The following is a 19,773-nucleotide window of genomic DNA, read 5'->3' as shown; positions in this document are numbered from 1 at the left end:
TCACTCTGCTATATTTAGATCAATGTGTATGGAAGATGCTGGAAGACCCGTCTGTCACAATTGCTCTGAGGGATACGAGGGAGATATCTGCGGAAGGTAAGTCGACGTTGTTTTCCTATATCTGCTCACAGAGCCCTAGTCACCTCTATTAAAGCCCTATCATCCATACCTCTTGTGTTCCTCACTTCCAAGACGGGACATTCCTAATGCATACGTAATAGTAAGGTGAAGCGCTTTTGACCATCTTGTCATGCTAGAAGGCGCTATAGAAATCAACAATACTTACTATGACTTACAATACGTATTTACGAAATTCAATCGGAAAAATCACAAGGCTTCCCCAAATAAGCCGATGAAAATAGTTCCTTTCTCACCCTTAATTATTTGGTTGGACAGCAAAATGGTGGGTAACAGATACTCTTTATCAAGGTTCTATCATTGTGTTTGCAGGTGTGAGTCTCGATATTTCGGCAAGCCTTTAGACCCCGGTGGCAACTGCTCGCTGTGTCAGTGCAACAATAACACAGAGATATGTAACACGACAACCGGGCAGTGCACTAACTGTCAGTACAACACGACGGGCTTCCACTGCGAAAGGTGCCAGAATGAAACCTATGGGGACGCCAAAAAACAGCAGTGTGTCGATTGTTTGTGCGACAGTACTGGTTCATATAACAATGTGTGTGACTACAAGACTGGGCAGTGCGAGTGTAAACCCAACGTTGGATTGAGGAACTGCTCCAAGTGTGAGGTCAGTTGGTTAAACCCAATTTAAAATGAAAGAGCTGCTGCAAGTGTGAGAACTACCGCCCCTCGTGTCATACGGTTTGTGACCAAAAGGGCAGCAGCATCACCATGGTCATCACCATCATCATCATCACCATCATCATCATCACCACCATCGTCATCATCGTCATCACTATCATCATCACCATCACCACTACCAATTTCATCATCGTCATCATCACCATCGTCATCATCACCATCGCCATCGCCATCGCCAACATCACCATCGTCATCATCATCATCATAACAAGTCATAACAATCATCACCATCATCATCACCATCATCGTCACCATCATCATCATCATCGTCAACATCATCACAATCATTACCATCATCATCATCACCATCATCGCCACCAGCATCATCACCATTATCATCATCATCATCTTCACCACCGTCATCGTCAGCATCACAATCACCGTCATCATCACCATGACCATCATCATCACCACCATCATCATCATCATCGCCATCATCACCATCATCATCACCATCATCATCAAGTCATATAAATCATTACCAAAACCACTGTCAAAATCGCCCCCATCATATCACCAATATCATCATCATCACAGTCAACGACAAAAACATCTCAAGTCATGACAGCTCTGATTTTCGCTTGTTTGTTTCGCACAGGAATTCAGCTATAACTTCACCTCTGCCGGCTGCACTGAATGCAAGTGCAACAAATTTGGCTCCATTCATCAACAGTGTAACGAATCCGGCACGTGTAAATGCAAGAACAACACAACCGGTGAAAAGTGCGAGTGGTGTGAATGGGGCTTTTTTGGCCTGCCCAAGAAGGAGTGCCAACGTGAGTAAAACACGCAGTACACTGCCCGACGAGTAGTGCCAACGTGAGTAAAACATGCAGTACACTGCGCAAAGAGGAGTGCCAACGTGAGTAAAACACGCAGTACACTGCCCAACGAGGAGTGCCAACGTGAGTAAAACACGCAGTACACTGCCCAACGAGGAGTGCCAACGTGAGTAAAACACGCAGTACACTGCCCAACGAGGAGTGCCAACATGAGTAAAACACACAGTACACTGCCCAACGAGGAGTGCTAACATGAGTAAAACATGCAGTACGCTGCCCAACGAGGAGTGCCAACGTGAGTAAAACACACAGTACACTGCCCAACGAGGAGTGCCAACGTGAGTAAAACATGCAGTACGCTGCCCAACGAGGAGTGCCAACGTGAGTAAAACACGCAGTACACTGCGCAAAGATGAGTGCCAACGTGAGTAAAACAGGCAGTACACTGCGCAAAGAGGAGTGCCAACGTGAGTAAAACACGCAGTACACTGCCCAACGAGGAGTGCCAACGTGAGTAAAACACGCAGTACACTGCGCAACGAGGAGTGCCAACGTGAGTAAAACATGCAGTACACTGCACAACGAGGAGTGCCAACGTGAGTAAAACACGCAGTACACTGCCCAACGAGGAGTGCCAACGTGAGTAAAACACGCAGTACACTGCGCAACGAGGAGTGCCAACGTGAGTAAAACATGCAGTACACTGCCCAACGAGGGGTGCCAACGTGGATAAAACATACAGTACACTGCCCAACGAGTAGTGCCAACGTGGATAAAACACGCAGTACACTGCAAAAAGAGGAGTGCCAACGTGAGTAAAACACGCAGTACCCTGCGCAAAGCAGATGGCTCATCTTTGTACATATTTTCTTTTGGCATTAGTGTGTAACGGTCTCCCATGTCACGTTGACAGATTGCCCTGAAGTAGTCTTATTAAATTTGTTAAATATTATTAAAAAATTGACTACCAGGTTTTGGTGAATCATATTTATACTCTGGTTAATGAACACGATCTGATTAATTTGAATATAAAATGATATATTTAGTTATTCAAAACTTCAAAATAGCCCAGCACTTTTTTTAAGTTCACTTTTTAAGATACTTCATAAACTACATTTGATTTAACATATCTGGTTCCTTGCTTGAACTGTCGGAAGGAAATAGATTCCTTCTTGTGCCTGATTGGCGTACTCATCCTTTTTCAGCATGCGCGTGTAACAAGACTGGATCGTACAACAGCTCTACCTGCGATCGCGAGACAGGCCAGTGCAAATGCAAACCTGGCGTGGCCGGTCAAAACTGTGACCGCTGCAGTGTGCAACACGTCAACTTCACTGACACAGGCTGTATTGGTAAGCTATGCGAAGATTACATCTTTTTATTAGCATTTAATGCATGGTTAAACCCTTTGTTTATTTTGGGCCACAGCTTGCGATATTTGTACGAGGCTTGGACTCCAGGGGATCATCAATAGCACCCAGGACACTCTCCAGGGGGCAGACAACAAGGGGCGAGAGGTTGAGAAGCTCAAGCTGTTGAAACCAGAGCTTGAAAAACTCAACACTAAGATTGAAAACACTCAGGTATGCAATACATGATTAGCAAGCGGTATAACTAATAATAAGATAGTGTGGACTGGTGGTATAACATGGTGAGATAGTGTGGACTGGTGGTATAACATGATGAGATAGTGTGACTGGTGGTATAACACAAGGTGAGAAAGTGTGGACTGGTGGTATAACACAGGGTGAGATAGTGTGGACTGGTGGTATAACACAGGGTGAGATAGTGTGGACTGGTGGTATAACACAGGGTGAGATAGTGTGGACTGGTGGTATAACACAGGGTGAGATAGTGGTGATTGGTGGTATAACACATGGTGAGATCGTGTGGACTGGTGGTAAAACAGGATGAGATAGTGTGGACTGGCGGTATAACACATGGTGAGATAGTGTGGACTGGTGGTATAACATGATGAGATAGTGTGGACTGGTGGTATAACACAGGGTGAGATAGTGTGGACTGGTGGTGTTCTCAAGCACGTAGTCTGGGACACGTGGTCTGAAAAGAAAGTCTCAAACGCGGGAAACACGTGATCAGCATATGATCTGGAACCTTAACCGTCACGTGATCGCACATGCGTGATCATAACTACACTTGAAACTACATACACTTGAAAATGAGCACGTGTCCTTAAACACGTGATCAGAAACACGTGATCAGCAAGTGAATAGAAACAAGTGATCGGAAACACGTGATCAGCAGGTGATCGGAAACTCGTAGCCGACTTGTTAACTAATTTCGTGTCTTTTTTTTCAGGCCCTGATTGAAAAGTTCGATAAACGGATTCAGACGATTCGCAGTGGCCTCGAGTTGATGAAGTCTAACACTCTGAACAACAGTGTCCGTGATCTCGAGCGACAGGTAAATAAGTAATAGGTACAATTTGTGCTAGTTGTTACATAAAAGTAAATGCTTTGACGGACATATGTCGTTGTGTTTTCTATGTTAATCAGCATACTAATTAGCTGAGCAGGGATCTGTATCAAAACTTAATGGTACTGTTTAATAATTCATCCACCCCAGTCTTTCCCTGCCATCTATTCAAACCCACCCCGTGCTTGAGCACAGTAGAGTTGTTTTGGGGTTTACAGCTGTGTACATGTGACCTGAATACAGTAGAGTTGTGTTGGGGTTTACAGCTGTGTACATGTGACCTGAATACAGTAGAGTTGTGTTGGGGTTTACAGCTGTGTACATGTGACCTGAATACAGTAGAGTTGTGTTGGGGTTTACAGCTGTGTACATGTGACCTGAATACAGTAGACTTGTATTGGGGTTTACAGCTGTGTACATGTGACCTGAATACAGTAGACTTGTTTTGGGGTTTACAGCTGTGTACATGTGACCTGAATACAGTAGACTTGTGTTAGGGTTTACAGCTGTGTACATGTGACCTGAATACAGTAGACTTGTGTTGGGGTTTACAGCTGTGTACATGTGACCTGAATACAGTAGAGTTGTGTTGGGGTTTACAGCTGTGTACATGTGATCTGAATACAGTAGACTTGTGTTGGGGTTTACAGCTGTGTACATGTGATCTGAATACAGTAGACTTGTGTTGGGGTTTACAGCTGTGTACATGTGATCTGAATACAGTAGACTTGTGTTGGGGTTTACAGCTGTGTACATGTGATCTGAATACAGTAGAGTTGTGTTGGGGTTTGCAGCTGTGTACATGTGACCTGAATACAGTAGAGTTGTGTTGGGGTTTACAGCTGTGTACATGTGACCTGAATACAGTAGACTTGTGTTGGGGTTTACAGCTGTGTACATGTGACCTGAATACAGTAGACTTGTGTTCGGGTTTACAGCTGTGTACATGTGACCTGAATACAGTAGAGTTGTGTTCGGGTTTACAGCTGTGTACATGTGACCTGAATACAGTAGAGTTGTGTTGGGGTTTACAGCTGTGTACATGTGACCTGAATACAGTAGACTTGTGTTGGGGTTTACAGCTGTGTACATGTGACCTGAATACAGTAGACTTGTGTTAGGGTTTACAGCTGTGTACATGTGACCTGAATACAGTAGAGTTGTGTTCGGGTTTACAGCTGTGTACATGTGACCTGAATACAGTAGAGTTGTGTTGGGGTTTACAGCTGTGTACATGTGACCTGAATACAGTAGACTTGTGTTCGGGTTTACAGCTGTGTACATGTGACCTGAATACAGTAGAGTTGTGTTGGGGTTTACAGCTGTGTATATGTGACCTGAATACAGTAGACTTGTATTGGGGTTTACAGCTGTGTACATGTGATCTGAATACAGTAGAGTTGTGTTGGGGTTTGCAGCTGTGTACATGTGACCTGAATACAGTAGACTTGTTTTGGGGTTTACAGCTGTGTACATGTGACCTGAATACAGTAGAGTTGTGTTGGGGTTTACAGCTGTGTACATGTGACCTGAATACAGTAGACTTGTGTTGGGGTTTACAGCTGTGTACATGTGACCTGAATACAGTAGACTTGTGTTGGGGTTTACAGCTGTGTACATGTGACCTGAATACAGTAGACTTGTGTTAGGGTTTACAGCTGTGTACATGTGACCTGAATACAGTAGACTTGTGTTGGGGTTTGCAGCTGTGTACATGTGACCTGAATACAGTAGACTTGTTTTGGGGTTTTCAGCTGTGTACATGTGACCTGAATACAGTAGAGTTGTGTTGGGGTTTACAGCTGTGTACATGTGACCTGAATACAGTAGTCTTGTGTTGGGGTTTACAGCTGTGTACATGTGACCTGAATACAGTAGACTTGTGTTGGGGTTTACAGCTGTGTACATGTGACCTGAATACAGTAGACTTGTTTTGGGGTTTACAGCTGTGTACATGTGACCTGAATACAGTAGACTTGTTTTGGGGTTTACAGCTGTGTACATGTGACCTGAATACAGTAGAGTTGTGTTGGGGTTTACAGCTGTGTACATGTGACCTGAATACAGTAGACTTGTGTTGGGGTTTGCAGCTGTGTACATGTGACCTGAACACAGTAGACTTGTTTTGGGGTTTACAGCTGTGTACATGTGACCTGAATACAGTAGACTTGTGTTGGGGTTTACAGCTGTGTACATGTGACCTGAATACAGTAGACTTGTGTTGGGGTTTGCAGCTGTGTACATGTGACCTGAATACAGTAGACTTGTGTTGGGGTTTACAGCTGTGTACATGTGACCTGAATACAGTAGACTTGTGTTGGGGTTTACAGCTGTGTACATGTGACCTGAATACAGTAGAGTTGTGTTCGGGTTTACAGCTGTGTACATGTGACCTGAATACAGTAGACTTGTGTTGGGGTTTACAGCTGTGTACATGTGACCTGAATACAGTAGACTTGTGTTGGGGTTTACACCTGTGTACATGTGACCTGAATACAGTAGAGTTGTGTTGGGGTTTACAGCTGTGTATATGTGACCTGAATACAGTAGACTTGTGTTGGGGTTTACACCTGTGTACATGTGACCTGAATACAGTAGACTTGTTTTGGGGTTTACAGCTGTGTACATGTGATCTGAATACAGTAGACTTGTATTGGGGTTTACAGCTGTGTACATGTGACCTGAATACAGTAGAGTTGTGTTGGGGTTTACAGCTGTGTACATGTGACCTGAATACTGTAGACTTGTTTTGGGGTTTACAGCTGTGTACATGTGACCTGAATACAGTAGACTTGTTTTGGGGTTTACAGCTGTGTACATGTGACCTGAATACAGTAGACTTGTATTGGGGTTTACAGCTGTGTACATGTGACCTGAATACAGTAGACTTGTGTTGGGGTTTACAGCTGTGTACATGTGACCTGAATACTGTGCTGGGATTGGCTTGCGCCCTTACGCATAAATGATGAATTTTACAAGGAATTATGCGTTTTCTGTATCGTACTATACTTATAACACTTACTCGTACTATACTTATAACGAGGATGCTTCTACAAGAGGCAAGCTCAGTTATCTAAATATTACCATTGGGTCGTCTTTTTTCAGATCTCATCGCTAACAACAGAAGCAAAAAGTCTGCAGACCAACACGTCACAAGAAATGAACCGGATCCTGCCCATCTATAACAACACTCTCCGAGAGCAAAACCTCATTGACAGTAAGTCCACTTTCCATAACCAGCGAAACCTTATCAACAGTAAGTCCACTTTCTATAACAACATCCTCCGAGAGCGAAACCTCATGAAGGTGGCCTTCTTATGCGTTCCGTGTTTTTGTAGCTGTGTCTTCACAAGTAACTCGCATCTCGACCCAGCTCGCCGACCTAAAGACCTCCGCGAACACCATGCTAGCAAGCTACAGCTTTGTAACCCGTAACTTTGCCCCTGAACTTACACGTGTGGACCAAGAACTGTCCAGTGCGAACGAGGCGTCAACGCGTGCTCAGCAGGGCAATAATGACACGCTATCACAACAGAAAACAATGAAGGCACTGAACACGAGTATCACAAGAAATCAGAACGAATTCCATGGAAGACAGACGGAGATCCAGGATAACGCTAAACACGCTGATGACGTCACAAAGATTACAGAGAGCGTCAGACTTGTTGTCAACGATGCACAGGTAGCTCATAACGCCACAGGTAGCTCACAATACAGCAGATAACACAGCTAACTACAGACGTTTAGCAAAGGAAGTACAGAAATCTATTTTGCGCCAGCTTAGTTGTGTAGGTAGATAGCTCTGCTTGTAGAACTCATCTTATTGGAATACGAGCTACCATGAATCAAAAATAACTACATGCATTGAGCCAACCTAGTAAAGGGGAATCTCCCCTACGGGTGGGCCCGTCCCAGTTCCTCGCTGATCTTTTTTCAGCACAGGAAACCTATAAAAGACTTAGCTGCCATTTATGATTTATTCATAATTCTTCTGCAATTATGTTCCAGAGTTTGATAGACCAGGGAAAGAGTATAATTGCGCATGCGCAGCGCGTCCTGGACAACACCACCAGCATACTTAGCAACACGTGGACGCAAATAAGCCAAGGTCAACAGTCATACAAGGTGAGCTGGTTAAAATAAAACCTCAAAGGGGTGGGGGGGGGGGGGTGGTAACAACCCCAAGGGGTTAATGTACAGTAGAAGCACAAAAAAAAAATACAAAAAGCCGAAATAGTCGTGTTTGTGAACCAGAACAATGAATACAATACAACAATAACTGGAATTCGACTCTGCCAAATTTTCGTCTTTAATTAGGTTTCACATTAAAGACGAACATTTGCCAGAGTCAAATTCCAGTTTTTGGTGTATTGTAGAAGCAAGAAACATACATTTAAGAGATGGCAAATGAACTTACCTTGGCATGATCCAGACTGCAACCATTAGACAGTTTATTAAGTATTTCAGTTAGGTAACCAATAATACGATATTTATTTTTCAACTTATCCTTAGTTAATTACTGTAAGTTAATCAGCAATCCAATAGCTTTTAGTTACTATGCTACCACCACTTCTTGGATTAGAACTGCTTAGGTCTGCTTCGCTATTATCAGATCTGCCTTGTTATGCCTTAAAAGGTCACGTAAAGCCAGAAAAGTAAATAACTTACAGGACTTGAATTTAGATTTCCAGAAAGGACTGGCCGGTATTAGATAATCGTGTAGCCTTTTTTAAATGAATCTATTTTATGATCATTATTATTGTTATTGTTATTATTATTATTGTTATTGTTATTATTATTATTATATCGTTAAAGGCTCAATTGTTATTGTTATTATTATTATTGTTGTTATTGTTGTTGTTATTACTTCATACTTATGGTCAAGCATAGCTACTAAATGTTAAGGGCAAATCCGATTATGTTTCCAGGAAACTACCGAAATCCTTAAAGGCTCAATTGGGCTACAGCAATTATCAACGAACTTAACGAGCAGCTTCGCCCCGACCCAAGTACTTCTAGGCCGAGCGAATCGCACTGTGGCTGTTAATGGTACAAAGCACGCGGCAGACCTCACGGGAGAGGCGCGTCTACGAACAACGTGAGTGGCTCCTCGTTTCTGGCATTGTTCGTAAGCTTATGTAGTGACGTCTTTTTCCTTTTCTAAAAAGTGAGTTTTGGCTAATCCTCTTTTAAAATATAAACAAGCATTTCGGTGGAAATCATTAAGTAGATTTGGCCTTTTGACCCGTCCTTTTTGTATAGTGATGGGGAATCTTTTTAAGTGATTGGGAATCTTTTTAATAGTATGGGGAATCTTTTTTATAAGGGTGGGGAATCTTTTTAATAGTGATGGGGAATCTTTTTAATAGTGATTGGGAATCTTTTTAATAGTATGGGGAATCTATCCGATAGTGATGGGGAATCTTTTAAATAGTATGGGGAATCTATTCGATATTGGTGGGGAATCTTTTTAATAGTATGGGGAATCTATTCGATATTGGTGGGGAATCTTTTTAATAGTATGGGGAATCTATTCGATAGTGTTGGAGAATCTTTTTAATAGTATGGGGAATCTATTCGATAGTGTTGGGGAATCGTTTTGATAGTATGGGGAATCTATTCGATAGTGTTGGGGAATCGTTTTGATAGTATGGGGAATCTATTCGATAGTGTTGGAGAATCTTTTTAATAGTATGGGGAATCTATTCGATAGTGTTGGGGAATCGTTTTGATAGTATGGGGAATCTATTCGATAGTGTTGGGGAATCGTTTTGATAGTATGGGGAATCTATTCGATAGTGTTGGGGAATCTTTTTAATAGTATGGGGAATCTATTCGATAGTGTTGGAGAATCTTTTTAATAGTATGGGGAATCTATTCGATAGTGTTGGGGAATCGTTTTGATAGTATGGGGAATCTATTCGATAGTGTTGGGGAATCGTTTTGATAGTATGGGGAATCTATTTGATAGTGTTGGGGAATCGTTTTGATAGTATGGGGAATCTATTCGATAGTGTTGGGGAATCGTTTTGATAGTATGGGGAATCTATTCGATAGTGTTGGGGAATCGTTTTGATAGTATGGGGAATCTATTTGATAGTGTTGGGGAATCTTTTTAATAGTATAGGGAATCTATTTGATAGTGTTGGGGAATCTTTTTAATAGTATGGGTAATCTATTTGATAGTGTTGGGGAATCTTTTTAATAGTATAGGGAATCTATTTGATAGTGTTGGGGAATCTTTTTAATAGTGGTGGATTTAAATGAAATTCATCGGGTGTTTTTTACTACGCCCACAATGTCGAAAAAGATGGCCAACATACAGCTACAGATTCGAGGTGGATAAGATTTTGATGTGCTCTGTATAAGTCTAACAAGTTTTCCTCCCGTACCCAGGGAATTTGAATCTGTCAGTGACCACGGCCGTCTGGCGGTCCAGGCCATTAAACAATACGAGAATGTTGTCGAGACTGTCAGCAAGTCGGTGAACACGTCAATCAAAGTCAACGCTTCTCTCCACGTCATCATGAACTCGGTGAGTAAACCCCAGATTACCAGGTGCATACTCGGTGAGTAAACCCCAGATTACCAGGTGCAAATTCGGTGAGTAAACCCCAGATTACCAGGTGTATACTTTGAAGGTCGAACTTCAAAGGAAACATGGTTAATATATGTGTCTAGATTGGATTATGTTTTTACCGAGATTTACTTCAATTTGATTTTGCCAACAATTTAAACGGTCTTCAAGCTTCCGTCATTTAAATCTTTTTTTGCATAATATTTTGCCAATAATTTAAACGGTCTTCGGGCTTCCGTCATTTAAATCTTTTTTGGGTTAATATTTTGCCAACAATTTAAACGGTCTTCGGGCTTCCGTCATTTAAATCTTTTTTTGGATAATATTTTCTCGAAAGTTGTATTTGGGCTTTCGGTGAGATTTTATTGTCTACCAATCAGTGGAAAGGGTTTTAATTGAAAGTTTGTCACCAGAGACGAAGCATTTTTTTGCTTGTGATTAAGCTATCACGATGATTGCATTTTTCTACAGCTGAAAAACTTCACTCTGACATTTTCTGCGATGGAATCTCAAGCACAGAGAACATACAACCTCAGCAAAGCTCTTTTGGATAAAACCAAAGCTAGAAACATTGACATTGCAGGTATTGTTCGTTATCTTGGAACTTAACTCCTCTTACACGCTAGCACTCATGCTCGCCTTAGCCTTCTCTATACACAAGCTCTTAGCCTTCTCTGTACACAAGCTCGCCTTAGCCTTCTCTATACACAAGCTCGCCTTAGCCTTTTTTATACACAAGCTCGCCTTAGCCTTCTCTATACACAAGCTCGCCTTAGCCTTCTCTATACACAAGCTCGCCTTAGCCTTCTCTATACACAAGCTCGCCTTAGCCTTCTCTATACACAAGCTCGCCTTAGCCTTCTCTATACACAAGCTCGCCTTAGCCTTTTTTATACACAAGCTCGCCTTAGCCTTCTCTATACACAAGCTCGCCTTAGCCTTCTCTGTACACAAGCTCGCCTTAGCCTTCTCTATACACAAGCTCGCCTTAGCCTTTTTTATACACAAGCTCGCCTTAGCCTTCTCTATACACAAGCTCGCCTTAGCCTTCTCTATACACAAGCTCGCCTTAGCCTTCTCTATACACAAGCTCGCCTTAGCCCCCTCTAAACCCAAGTTTGCCTTAGCCTTAATTATACACAACTGTCCTTACTGTATGCTGTATGTGTAGGGGTTTGCATTCTCTAGTTCCTGTTTACGCTAAATGTATATGCCTTTCATGCTACCCTTTAGGCCTGCAGACAAACCTAACGTCCTCCAATCAGACCTATGTCGTCGCAACTCGCGTGGGACAGAGCGTGGCAACGTACCACGAGGTTCTCCTTGCGCGGAGCTCGCTTTTGTTGGAAGCCTCGGAACCTGGGCGGGAGCACTCCGTAGTTACCGCGAGCAAGAGTGTGTGGACATACAAGGGATTCGTAGAGAAGATCTCTTCCCCGCTCATGACGGATGCAAAGGCATGCCAGGCGGAAGTGAGCAGGCTTGATGCGTCAATGGCTTACATCAATCACTCCGCCCAGCACTCGCAGCAGCTGATGCAAAAGGCGTTTGCGAATGGTGCGTTTCTCTCCTGTTAGAGATCAGCCACTGCTTTGTTCTCGTTTACATTTGCAGGCAAACTTAATGATAACCATCAATGAGTAAAGTCTGATACTTTATTATATGGCTACGATAGTACGCTGTGATTGGCTAATTGGTAGTCGTGACATTCCCGTATTGCCCGTCTCTGAGGGCATTACGGAATTCCGTGTTGCCCTACGAAAAAAAAAATTCACAATCTTCTGTTTGTTGAATTTTTTCCACCTTCAAACTGCAAAATGAGCGACAGCGAACATTCGAGTAGCGAATTCTAACACCCAGAATAAACAGAAATGGTTGGTTGGCGGGCAGTCTTTTTCCGTATCCGGAGCGGGACATTTTGTGAGCTTTTTTGTGTTGCTTTGTTCGGTTGCACGAATTTCGCTAAAACAAAATCGACCAAAAAACCAAAGCCACCAAAAATCTCGGCCGTTCGGCCATACCGGAAAATATTAAACCTCGGTTTGGCGCATCGACCTCGCAAAGCCTCGGTCGATACGCCAAGCCTCAGTTTGATATTTCCCGGCATGACCTCACTCTCGGTTAGTAAGTAGTTATTATTACCTTTATTTGACTGAGAATCGCTTAGTTACCCTCAGGCACCGCGGGACTGTAGAATGATGCCGGTGTGAGTGGTTTTCTTTGATTGTAAAGTCATGACATTTCCACGCTCATTCCCTCAACACTGTCAATACTGTCGTCGATATTTCAGAGTCGCATCTATGCAGTGTAACTAACATTGATTTTGTTCGTTCAGTGCAAAACGCGAGCGCTATGTTGCCAAATGTGGTGTCTGCTGTACGAAGTGCTGAAGGTCAGCGGAATATCACCTCAAGTTTACAGCAACAGCTGCAAGGGAATATGACACGTGTTCAAGAGAAACTCAGACTTGTCAAAGAGAAAGTGGCCAAGGTGGGCGCGTCATGTGGAAGCCATCAGAAGATTTCACCACATTGCATTGATGCACCACAGACAACACAACGGGAAACATCCGCATCCTCTCCCCTCACCTTTACCTTATCTTTCTTCATCTTCCGTCCCTTACTAAAATTGCTTACATCATATTATTTCGCAAATATCGAAAGGACTTGTCTTGTCTAACAGTTTGTATATTTTAGATCAGGCACGCGCTGAGCCTCAAGGGTAATACTTCAGTAGAGTACACACCGGTCGGCGGACAAGTACAAGACTCGCCTTTTAATGACATCGCATTGGACTTCAGAGCTGACAGCAGTATGGGACCACTATTATATTACGCGGACGGGGTTGCGAACTCGGTAAGAGATAAAGACATGCAACTTAAGACACGTGACACGTGAAGGAGTTACTGGTAAGAGATGAAAACATGACACTTAAGGTAGACACGTGAATGTGTTACCGGTAAGAGATGAAAACATGACACTTAAGGTAGACACGTGAATGTGTTACCGGTAAGAGATGAAAACATGACACTTAAGCTAGACACGTGAATGTGTTACCGGTAAGAGATAAAAACATGACACTTAAGCTAGACACGTGAATGTGTTAGCGGTAAGAGATGAAAACATGACACTTAAGCTAGACACGTGAATGTGTTACCGGTAAGAGATGAAAACATGACACTTAACTGAGAGACGTGAATGTGTTACCGGTAAGAGATGAAAACATGACACTTAAGCTAGACACGTGGATGTGTTACCGGTAAGAGATGAAAACATGACACTTAACCCATTGACTCCTGGCTTTTTTGGAGCTGAATTTACAAAAAACAGACTGAAAACAGATACCTCCCCCCCTATTCTGAGTTTTATACAGCCCGTCAAAGTCAAACACAGCTGCACCTAGTCAGCGGTATCCAAGCTTTCCAACAGTGCTTTGCGGTCCCCACTTTTAATCCCTCGTCGATGTGCTGAAGCCAGCACAAGTTGATGGTTGCTTGTATTTTTCATCAAAAAATACAGCTATGAGCATATTAGGAGAGTGTCTCAGGACATCATGAAGTCTTTTGGGGCATAATTGAGTGCTTTGCTTATGGATATTTGCAAGCAAAGGTGGATTCATGATGATTTTTTCTTGTTTGGCTTTGCCCAGATGAGAAAATAATTTTCTAATGAATCACCACAGCTCTCCTAAATGGTGTCTTTTCTGAAACCAAATTGATTCCGAAATTGTTTACACTGCTATTCTGGGTCTGTATGACCTGGAATTGATTCGTTTGGCTTCGGGGTGAAAAGACTTCTAAAAAACCATCTGACTTTGTTTATTTTGAATTTATGAATTTTTTGGGTTGTGGGTACTTCCCAAAGCCGGTACAGGCCGGTTCAGGGGTCAATGTGTTAAGCTAGACACGTGAATGTGTTACCGGTAAGAGATGAAAACATGACACTTAAGCTAGACACGTGAATGTGTTACCGGTAAGAGATGAAAACATGACACTTAACTGAGACACGTGAATGTGTTACCGGTAAGAGATGAAAACATGACACTTAACTGAGACACGTGAATGTGTTACCGGTAAGAGATAAAAACATGACACTTAAGCTAGACACGTGAATGTGTTACCGGTAAGAGATGAAAACATGTTTCTTAAGACACGTGACACGTGCTACCATGCTCCGTGGATGACCCAGGGGGCCATGCGAACCCTTTGGCAATTGGAAAAGCAATGTATAGGAGCTAAAATTCTCAAAATTACCTTCCGACATGTTTTACTTACCTCCCCCCCCCCCCCCCCCTCCCCTTTTCCCTTATCGAGAAATCCTTTATCCGCATCTGTTGATTTACAGTATTCTCTGTGTGGTTATATTTCCGTAGGCGAAAAGCCTGGCGTTGACCTTGGTATACAATCAGTACGTACAGTTCACTTTCGACCTCGGCCCGGGCCCAATCACCATCACCAACTGGGAAGTCACGGTCCGACAGGGGAACTGGTACCGAGTCTATGCCTCCAGGTGAGTGTGAAGTAGATCGTTTGTTCTATGATAATGAGTCTGATTGTTTGTTCTATAATAATGATTCTTATCGTTCTGTAAAAATGAGTCTGATCGTTTGTTTATACCACCTATCATTATTTTAGATACAACAAAAATGGACGCTTGTCGGTGACTGATTACTCTATGAACTACAGCAGAACGTACGAGAGCAACACGAACCAGATCGTGCCTAATACCAATATCAACTTTACTTCCGCAAGTCCGCTTTACATAGGAGGACTGCCTGAGGGCGTCATGGTAAGATAACAGCTGTTGCGGGTTTTATCTTGAGCAAAAGTTAAACAAAGGGGTTGAATGAGCGAGAAAGGGCGAATAGCAGAGGATCTATAGGTTGTTCTATCCTAAACTTTTGTAATGAACAAACGCTTGCCTTCGCAGCCCAACCAAACTCAGCGCTTCTTCCGCGGCTGTATCGATAACGTCGTAGTCAATCAAAAACCTCTGTCGCTATGGAAACCCAAGCAAGTCAATGGCAACAGATATGCCTGCTCAAAATGTATTACTTCCGCCTCTACTCCTCTGTTCTATGACGTCACTTCCGGCACAAGCCTGTTTGGTAGTCCGGATACTTACATCAAGCAAAACATGGGAACGTTCGACATATCACGTGACTCGGAGATTAATTTGGAGTTCAGAACATTTCTGCCTATCTCGTCCATGTTCAACGTGCTTGGTACTGAGGTATGTGTCATTGTGATAACCTAGTGAAAATACTCTATTGATTCGTGTGTCATTTTGATAACCTAGGGAATATACCCTATTGATTCGTGTGTCATTGTGATAACCTAGGGAATATACTCTATTGATTCGTGTGTCATTGTGATAACCTAGGGAATATACTCTATTGATTCGTGTGTCATTGTGATTACCTAGGAAATATACTCTATTGATTAGTGTGTCATTGTGATTACCTAGGAAATATACTCTATTGATTCGTGTGTCATTGTGATAACCTAGGGAATATACTCTATTGATTCGTGTGTCATTTTGATAACCTAGGGAATATACTCTATTGATTCGTGTGTCATTGTGATAACCTAGGGAATATACTCTATTGATTCGTGTGTCATTGTGATAACCTAGGGAATATACTCTATTGATTCGTGTGTCATTTTGATAACCTAGGGAATATACTCTATTGATTCGTGTGTCATTTTGATAACCTAGGAAATATACTCTATTGATTCGTGTGTCATTGTGATAACCTAGTGAATATACTCTATTGATTCGTGTGTCATTGTGATAACCTAGGAAATATACTCTATTGATTCGTGTGTCATTGTGATAACCTAGGGAATATACTCTATTGATTCGTGTGTCATTGTGATAACCTAGGGAATATACTCTATTGATTCGTGTGTCATTTTGATAACCTAGGAAATATACTCTATTGATTCGTGTGTCATTGTGATAACCTAGGAAATATACTCTATTGATTCGTGTGTCATTGTGATAACCTAGGGAATATACTCTATTGATTCGTGTGTCATTTTGATAACCTAGGGAATATACTCTATTGATTCGTGTGTCATTTTGATAACCTAGGAAATATACTCTATTGATTCGTGTGTCATTGTGATAACCTAGTGAATATACTCTATTGATTCGTGTGTCATTGTGATAACCTAGGAAATATACTCTATTGATTCGTGTGTCATTGTGATAACCTAGGGAATATACTCTATTGATTCGTGTGTCATTGTGATAACCTAGGGAATATACTCTATTGATTCGTGTGTCATTTTGATAACCTAGGAAATATACTCTATTGATTCGTGTGTCATTGTGATAACCTAGGAAATATACTCTATTGATTCGTGTGTCATTGTGATAACCTAGGAAATATACTCTATTGATTCGTGTGTCATTTTGATAACCTAGGAAATATACTCTATTGATTCGTGTGTCATTCTGATAACCTAGGGAATATACTCTATTGATTCGTGTGTCATTGTGATAACCTAGGGAATATACTCTATTGATTCGTGTGTCATTTTGATAACCTAGGGAATATACTCTATTGATTCGTGTGTCATTGTGATAACCTAGGGAATATACGCTATTGATTCGTGTGTCATTTTGATAACCTAGGGAATATACTCTATTGATTCGTGTGTCATTTTGATAACCTAGGGAATATACTCTATTGATTCGTGTGTCATTGTGATAACCTAGGAAATATACTCTATTGATTCGTGTGTCATTTTGATAACCTAGGGAATATACTCTATTGATTCGTGTGTCATTTTGATAACCTAGGGAATATACTCTATTGATTCGTGTGTCATTTTGATAACCTAGGAAATATACTCTATTGATTCGTGTGTCATTGTGATAACCTAGTGAATATACTCTATTGATTCGTGTGTCATTGTGATAACCTAGGAAATATACTCTATTGATTCGTGTGTCATTGTGATAACCTAGGGAATATACTCTATTGATTCGTGTGTCATTGTGATAACCTAGGGAATATACTCTATTGATTCGTGTGTCATTTTGATAACCTAGGAAATATACTCTATTGATTCGTGTGTCATTGTGATAACCTAGGAAATATACTCTATTGATTCGTGTGTCATTGTGATAACCTAGGAAATATACTCTATTGATTCGTGTGTCATTTTGATAACCTAGGGAATATACTCTATTGATTCGTGTGTCATTGTGATAACCTAGGGAATATACTCTATTGATTCGTGTGTCATTTTGATAACCTAGGGAATATACTCTATTGATTCGTGTGTCATTGTGATAACCTAGGGAATATACGCTATTGATTCGTGTGTCATTTTGATAACCTAGGGAATATACTCTATTGATTCGTGTGTCATTTTGATAACCTAGGGAATATACTCTATTGATTCGTGTGTCATTGTGATAACCTAGGAAATATACTCTATTGATTCGTGTGTCATTTTGATAACCTAGGGAATATACTCTATTGATTCGTGTGTCATTTTGATAACCTAGGGAATATACTCTATTGATTCGTGTGTCATTGTGATAACCTAGTGAATATACTCTATTGATTCGTGTGTCATTTTGATAACCTAGGGAATATACTCTATTGATTCGTGTGTCATTGTGATAACCTAGGGAATATATGCTATTGATTCGTGTGTCATTTTGATAACCTAGGGAATATACTCTATTGATTCGTGTGTCATTGTGATAACCTAGGGAATATACTCTATTGATTCGTGTGTCATTGTGATTACCTAGGAAATATACTCTATTGATTCGTGTGTCATTGTGATAACCTAGGAAATATACTCTATTGATTCGTGTGTCATTGTGATAACCTAGGGAATATACTCTATTGATTCGTGTGTCATTTTGATAACCTAGGGAATATACTCTATTGATTCGTGTGTCATTGTGATAACCTAGGGAATATACGCTATTGATTCGTGTGTCATTTTGATAACCTAGGAAATATACTCTATTGATTCGTGTGTCATTGTGATAACCTAGGGAATATACGCTATTGATTCGTGTGTCATTTTGATAACCTAGGAAATATACTCTATTGATTCGTGTGTCATTTTGATAACCTAGGGAATATACTCTATTGATTCGTGTGTCATTTTGATAACCTAGGGAATATACTCTATTGATTCGTGTGTCATTGTGATTACCTAGGGAATATACTCTATTGATTCGTGTGTCATTTTGATAACCTAGGGAATATATGCTATTGATTCGTGTGTCATTGTGATTACCTAGGAAATATACTCTATTGATTCGTGTGTCATTGTGATTACCTAGGGAATATACTCTATTGATTCGTGTGTCATTGTGATTACCTAGGAAATATACTCTATTGATTCGTGTGTCATTTTGATAACCTAGGGAATATACTCTATTGATTCGTGTGTCATTTTGATAACCTAGGGAATATATGCTATTGATTCGTTTGTCATTGTGATAACCTAGGGAATATACTCTATTGATTCGTGTGTCATTGTGATAACCTAGGAAATATACTCTATTGATTCGTGTGTCATTGTGATAACCTAGGGAATATACGCTATTGATTCGTGTGTCATTTTGATAACCTAGGAAATATACCCTATTGATTCGTGTGTCATTTTGATAACCTAGGGAATATACTCTATTGATTCGTGTGTCATTGTGATAACCTAGGGAATATACGCTATTGATTCGTGTGTCATTTTGATAACCTAGGAAATATACCCTATTGATTCGTGTGTCATTTTGATAACCTAGGAAATATACTCTATTGATTCGTTTGTCATTTTGATAACCTAGGGAATATACTCTATTGATTCGTGTGTCATTTTGATAACCTAGGAAATATACCCTATTGATTCGTGTGTCATTTTGATAACCTAGGAAATATACCCTATTGATTCGTGTGTCATTGTGATTACCTAGGGAATATACTCTATTGATTCGTGTGTCATTGTGATTACCTAGGAAATATACTCTATTGATTCGTGTGTCATTTTGATAACCTAGGGAATATACTCTATTGATTCGTGTGTCATTTTGATAACCTAGGGAATATATGCTATTGATTCGTTTGTCATTGTGATAACCTAGGGAATATACTCTATTGATTCGTGTGTCATTGTGA

The 19,773-nt window shown here is 41.1% G+C and overlaps 1 protein-coding gene across 1 annotated transcript in view; it reads left to right on the top strand.

The window, feature by feature from the left end:
- Positions 1-19,773, top strand: part of LOC5503087 (laminin-like protein epi-1) — a 66,071-nt gene that overhangs the window by 33,890 nt on the left and 12,408 nt on the right. Inside the window, exons 26-43 of the mRNA XM_048727682.1 lie at positions 19-96; positions 451-751; positions 1,424-1,601; positions 2,813-2,959; positions 3,036-3,190; positions 3,927-4,031; positions 7,149-7,260; positions 7,382-7,725; positions 8,052-8,168; positions 8,972-9,141; positions 10,440-10,578; positions 11,092-11,203; positions 11,854-12,177; positions 12,956-13,110; positions 13,317-13,475; positions 14,992-15,128; positions 15,254-15,407; positions 15,549-15,851. Coding sequence (XP_048583639.1) covers positions 19-96; positions 451-751; positions 1,424-1,601; positions 2,813-2,959; positions 3,036-3,190; positions 3,927-4,031; positions 7,149-7,260; positions 7,382-7,725; positions 8,052-8,168; positions 8,972-9,141; positions 10,440-10,578; positions 11,092-11,203; positions 11,854-12,177; positions 12,956-13,110; positions 13,317-13,475; positions 14,992-15,128; positions 15,254-15,407; positions 15,549-15,851 — 3,190 coding nt within the window. The remainder of the gene's footprint in view (positions 1-18; positions 97-450; positions 752-1,423; positions 1,602-2,812; positions 2,960-3,035; positions 3,191-3,926; positions 4,032-7,148; positions 7,261-7,381; positions 7,726-8,051; positions 8,169-8,971; positions 9,142-10,439; positions 10,579-11,091; positions 11,204-11,853; positions 12,178-12,955; positions 13,111-13,316; positions 13,476-14,991; positions 15,129-15,253; positions 15,408-15,548; positions 15,852-19,773) is intronic.

This window comes from Nematostella vectensis, chromosome 5, assembly GCF_932526225.1.
Source record: "Nematostella vectensis chromosome 5, jaNemVect1.1, whole genome shotgun sequence".
In the NCBI taxonomy this organism is placed as follows: domain Eukaryota; kingdom Metazoa; phylum Cnidaria; class Anthozoa; order Actiniaria; family Edwardsiidae; genus Nematostella; species Nematostella vectensis.
This window is presented reverse-complemented; position numbering and strand designations above follow the sequence as displayed.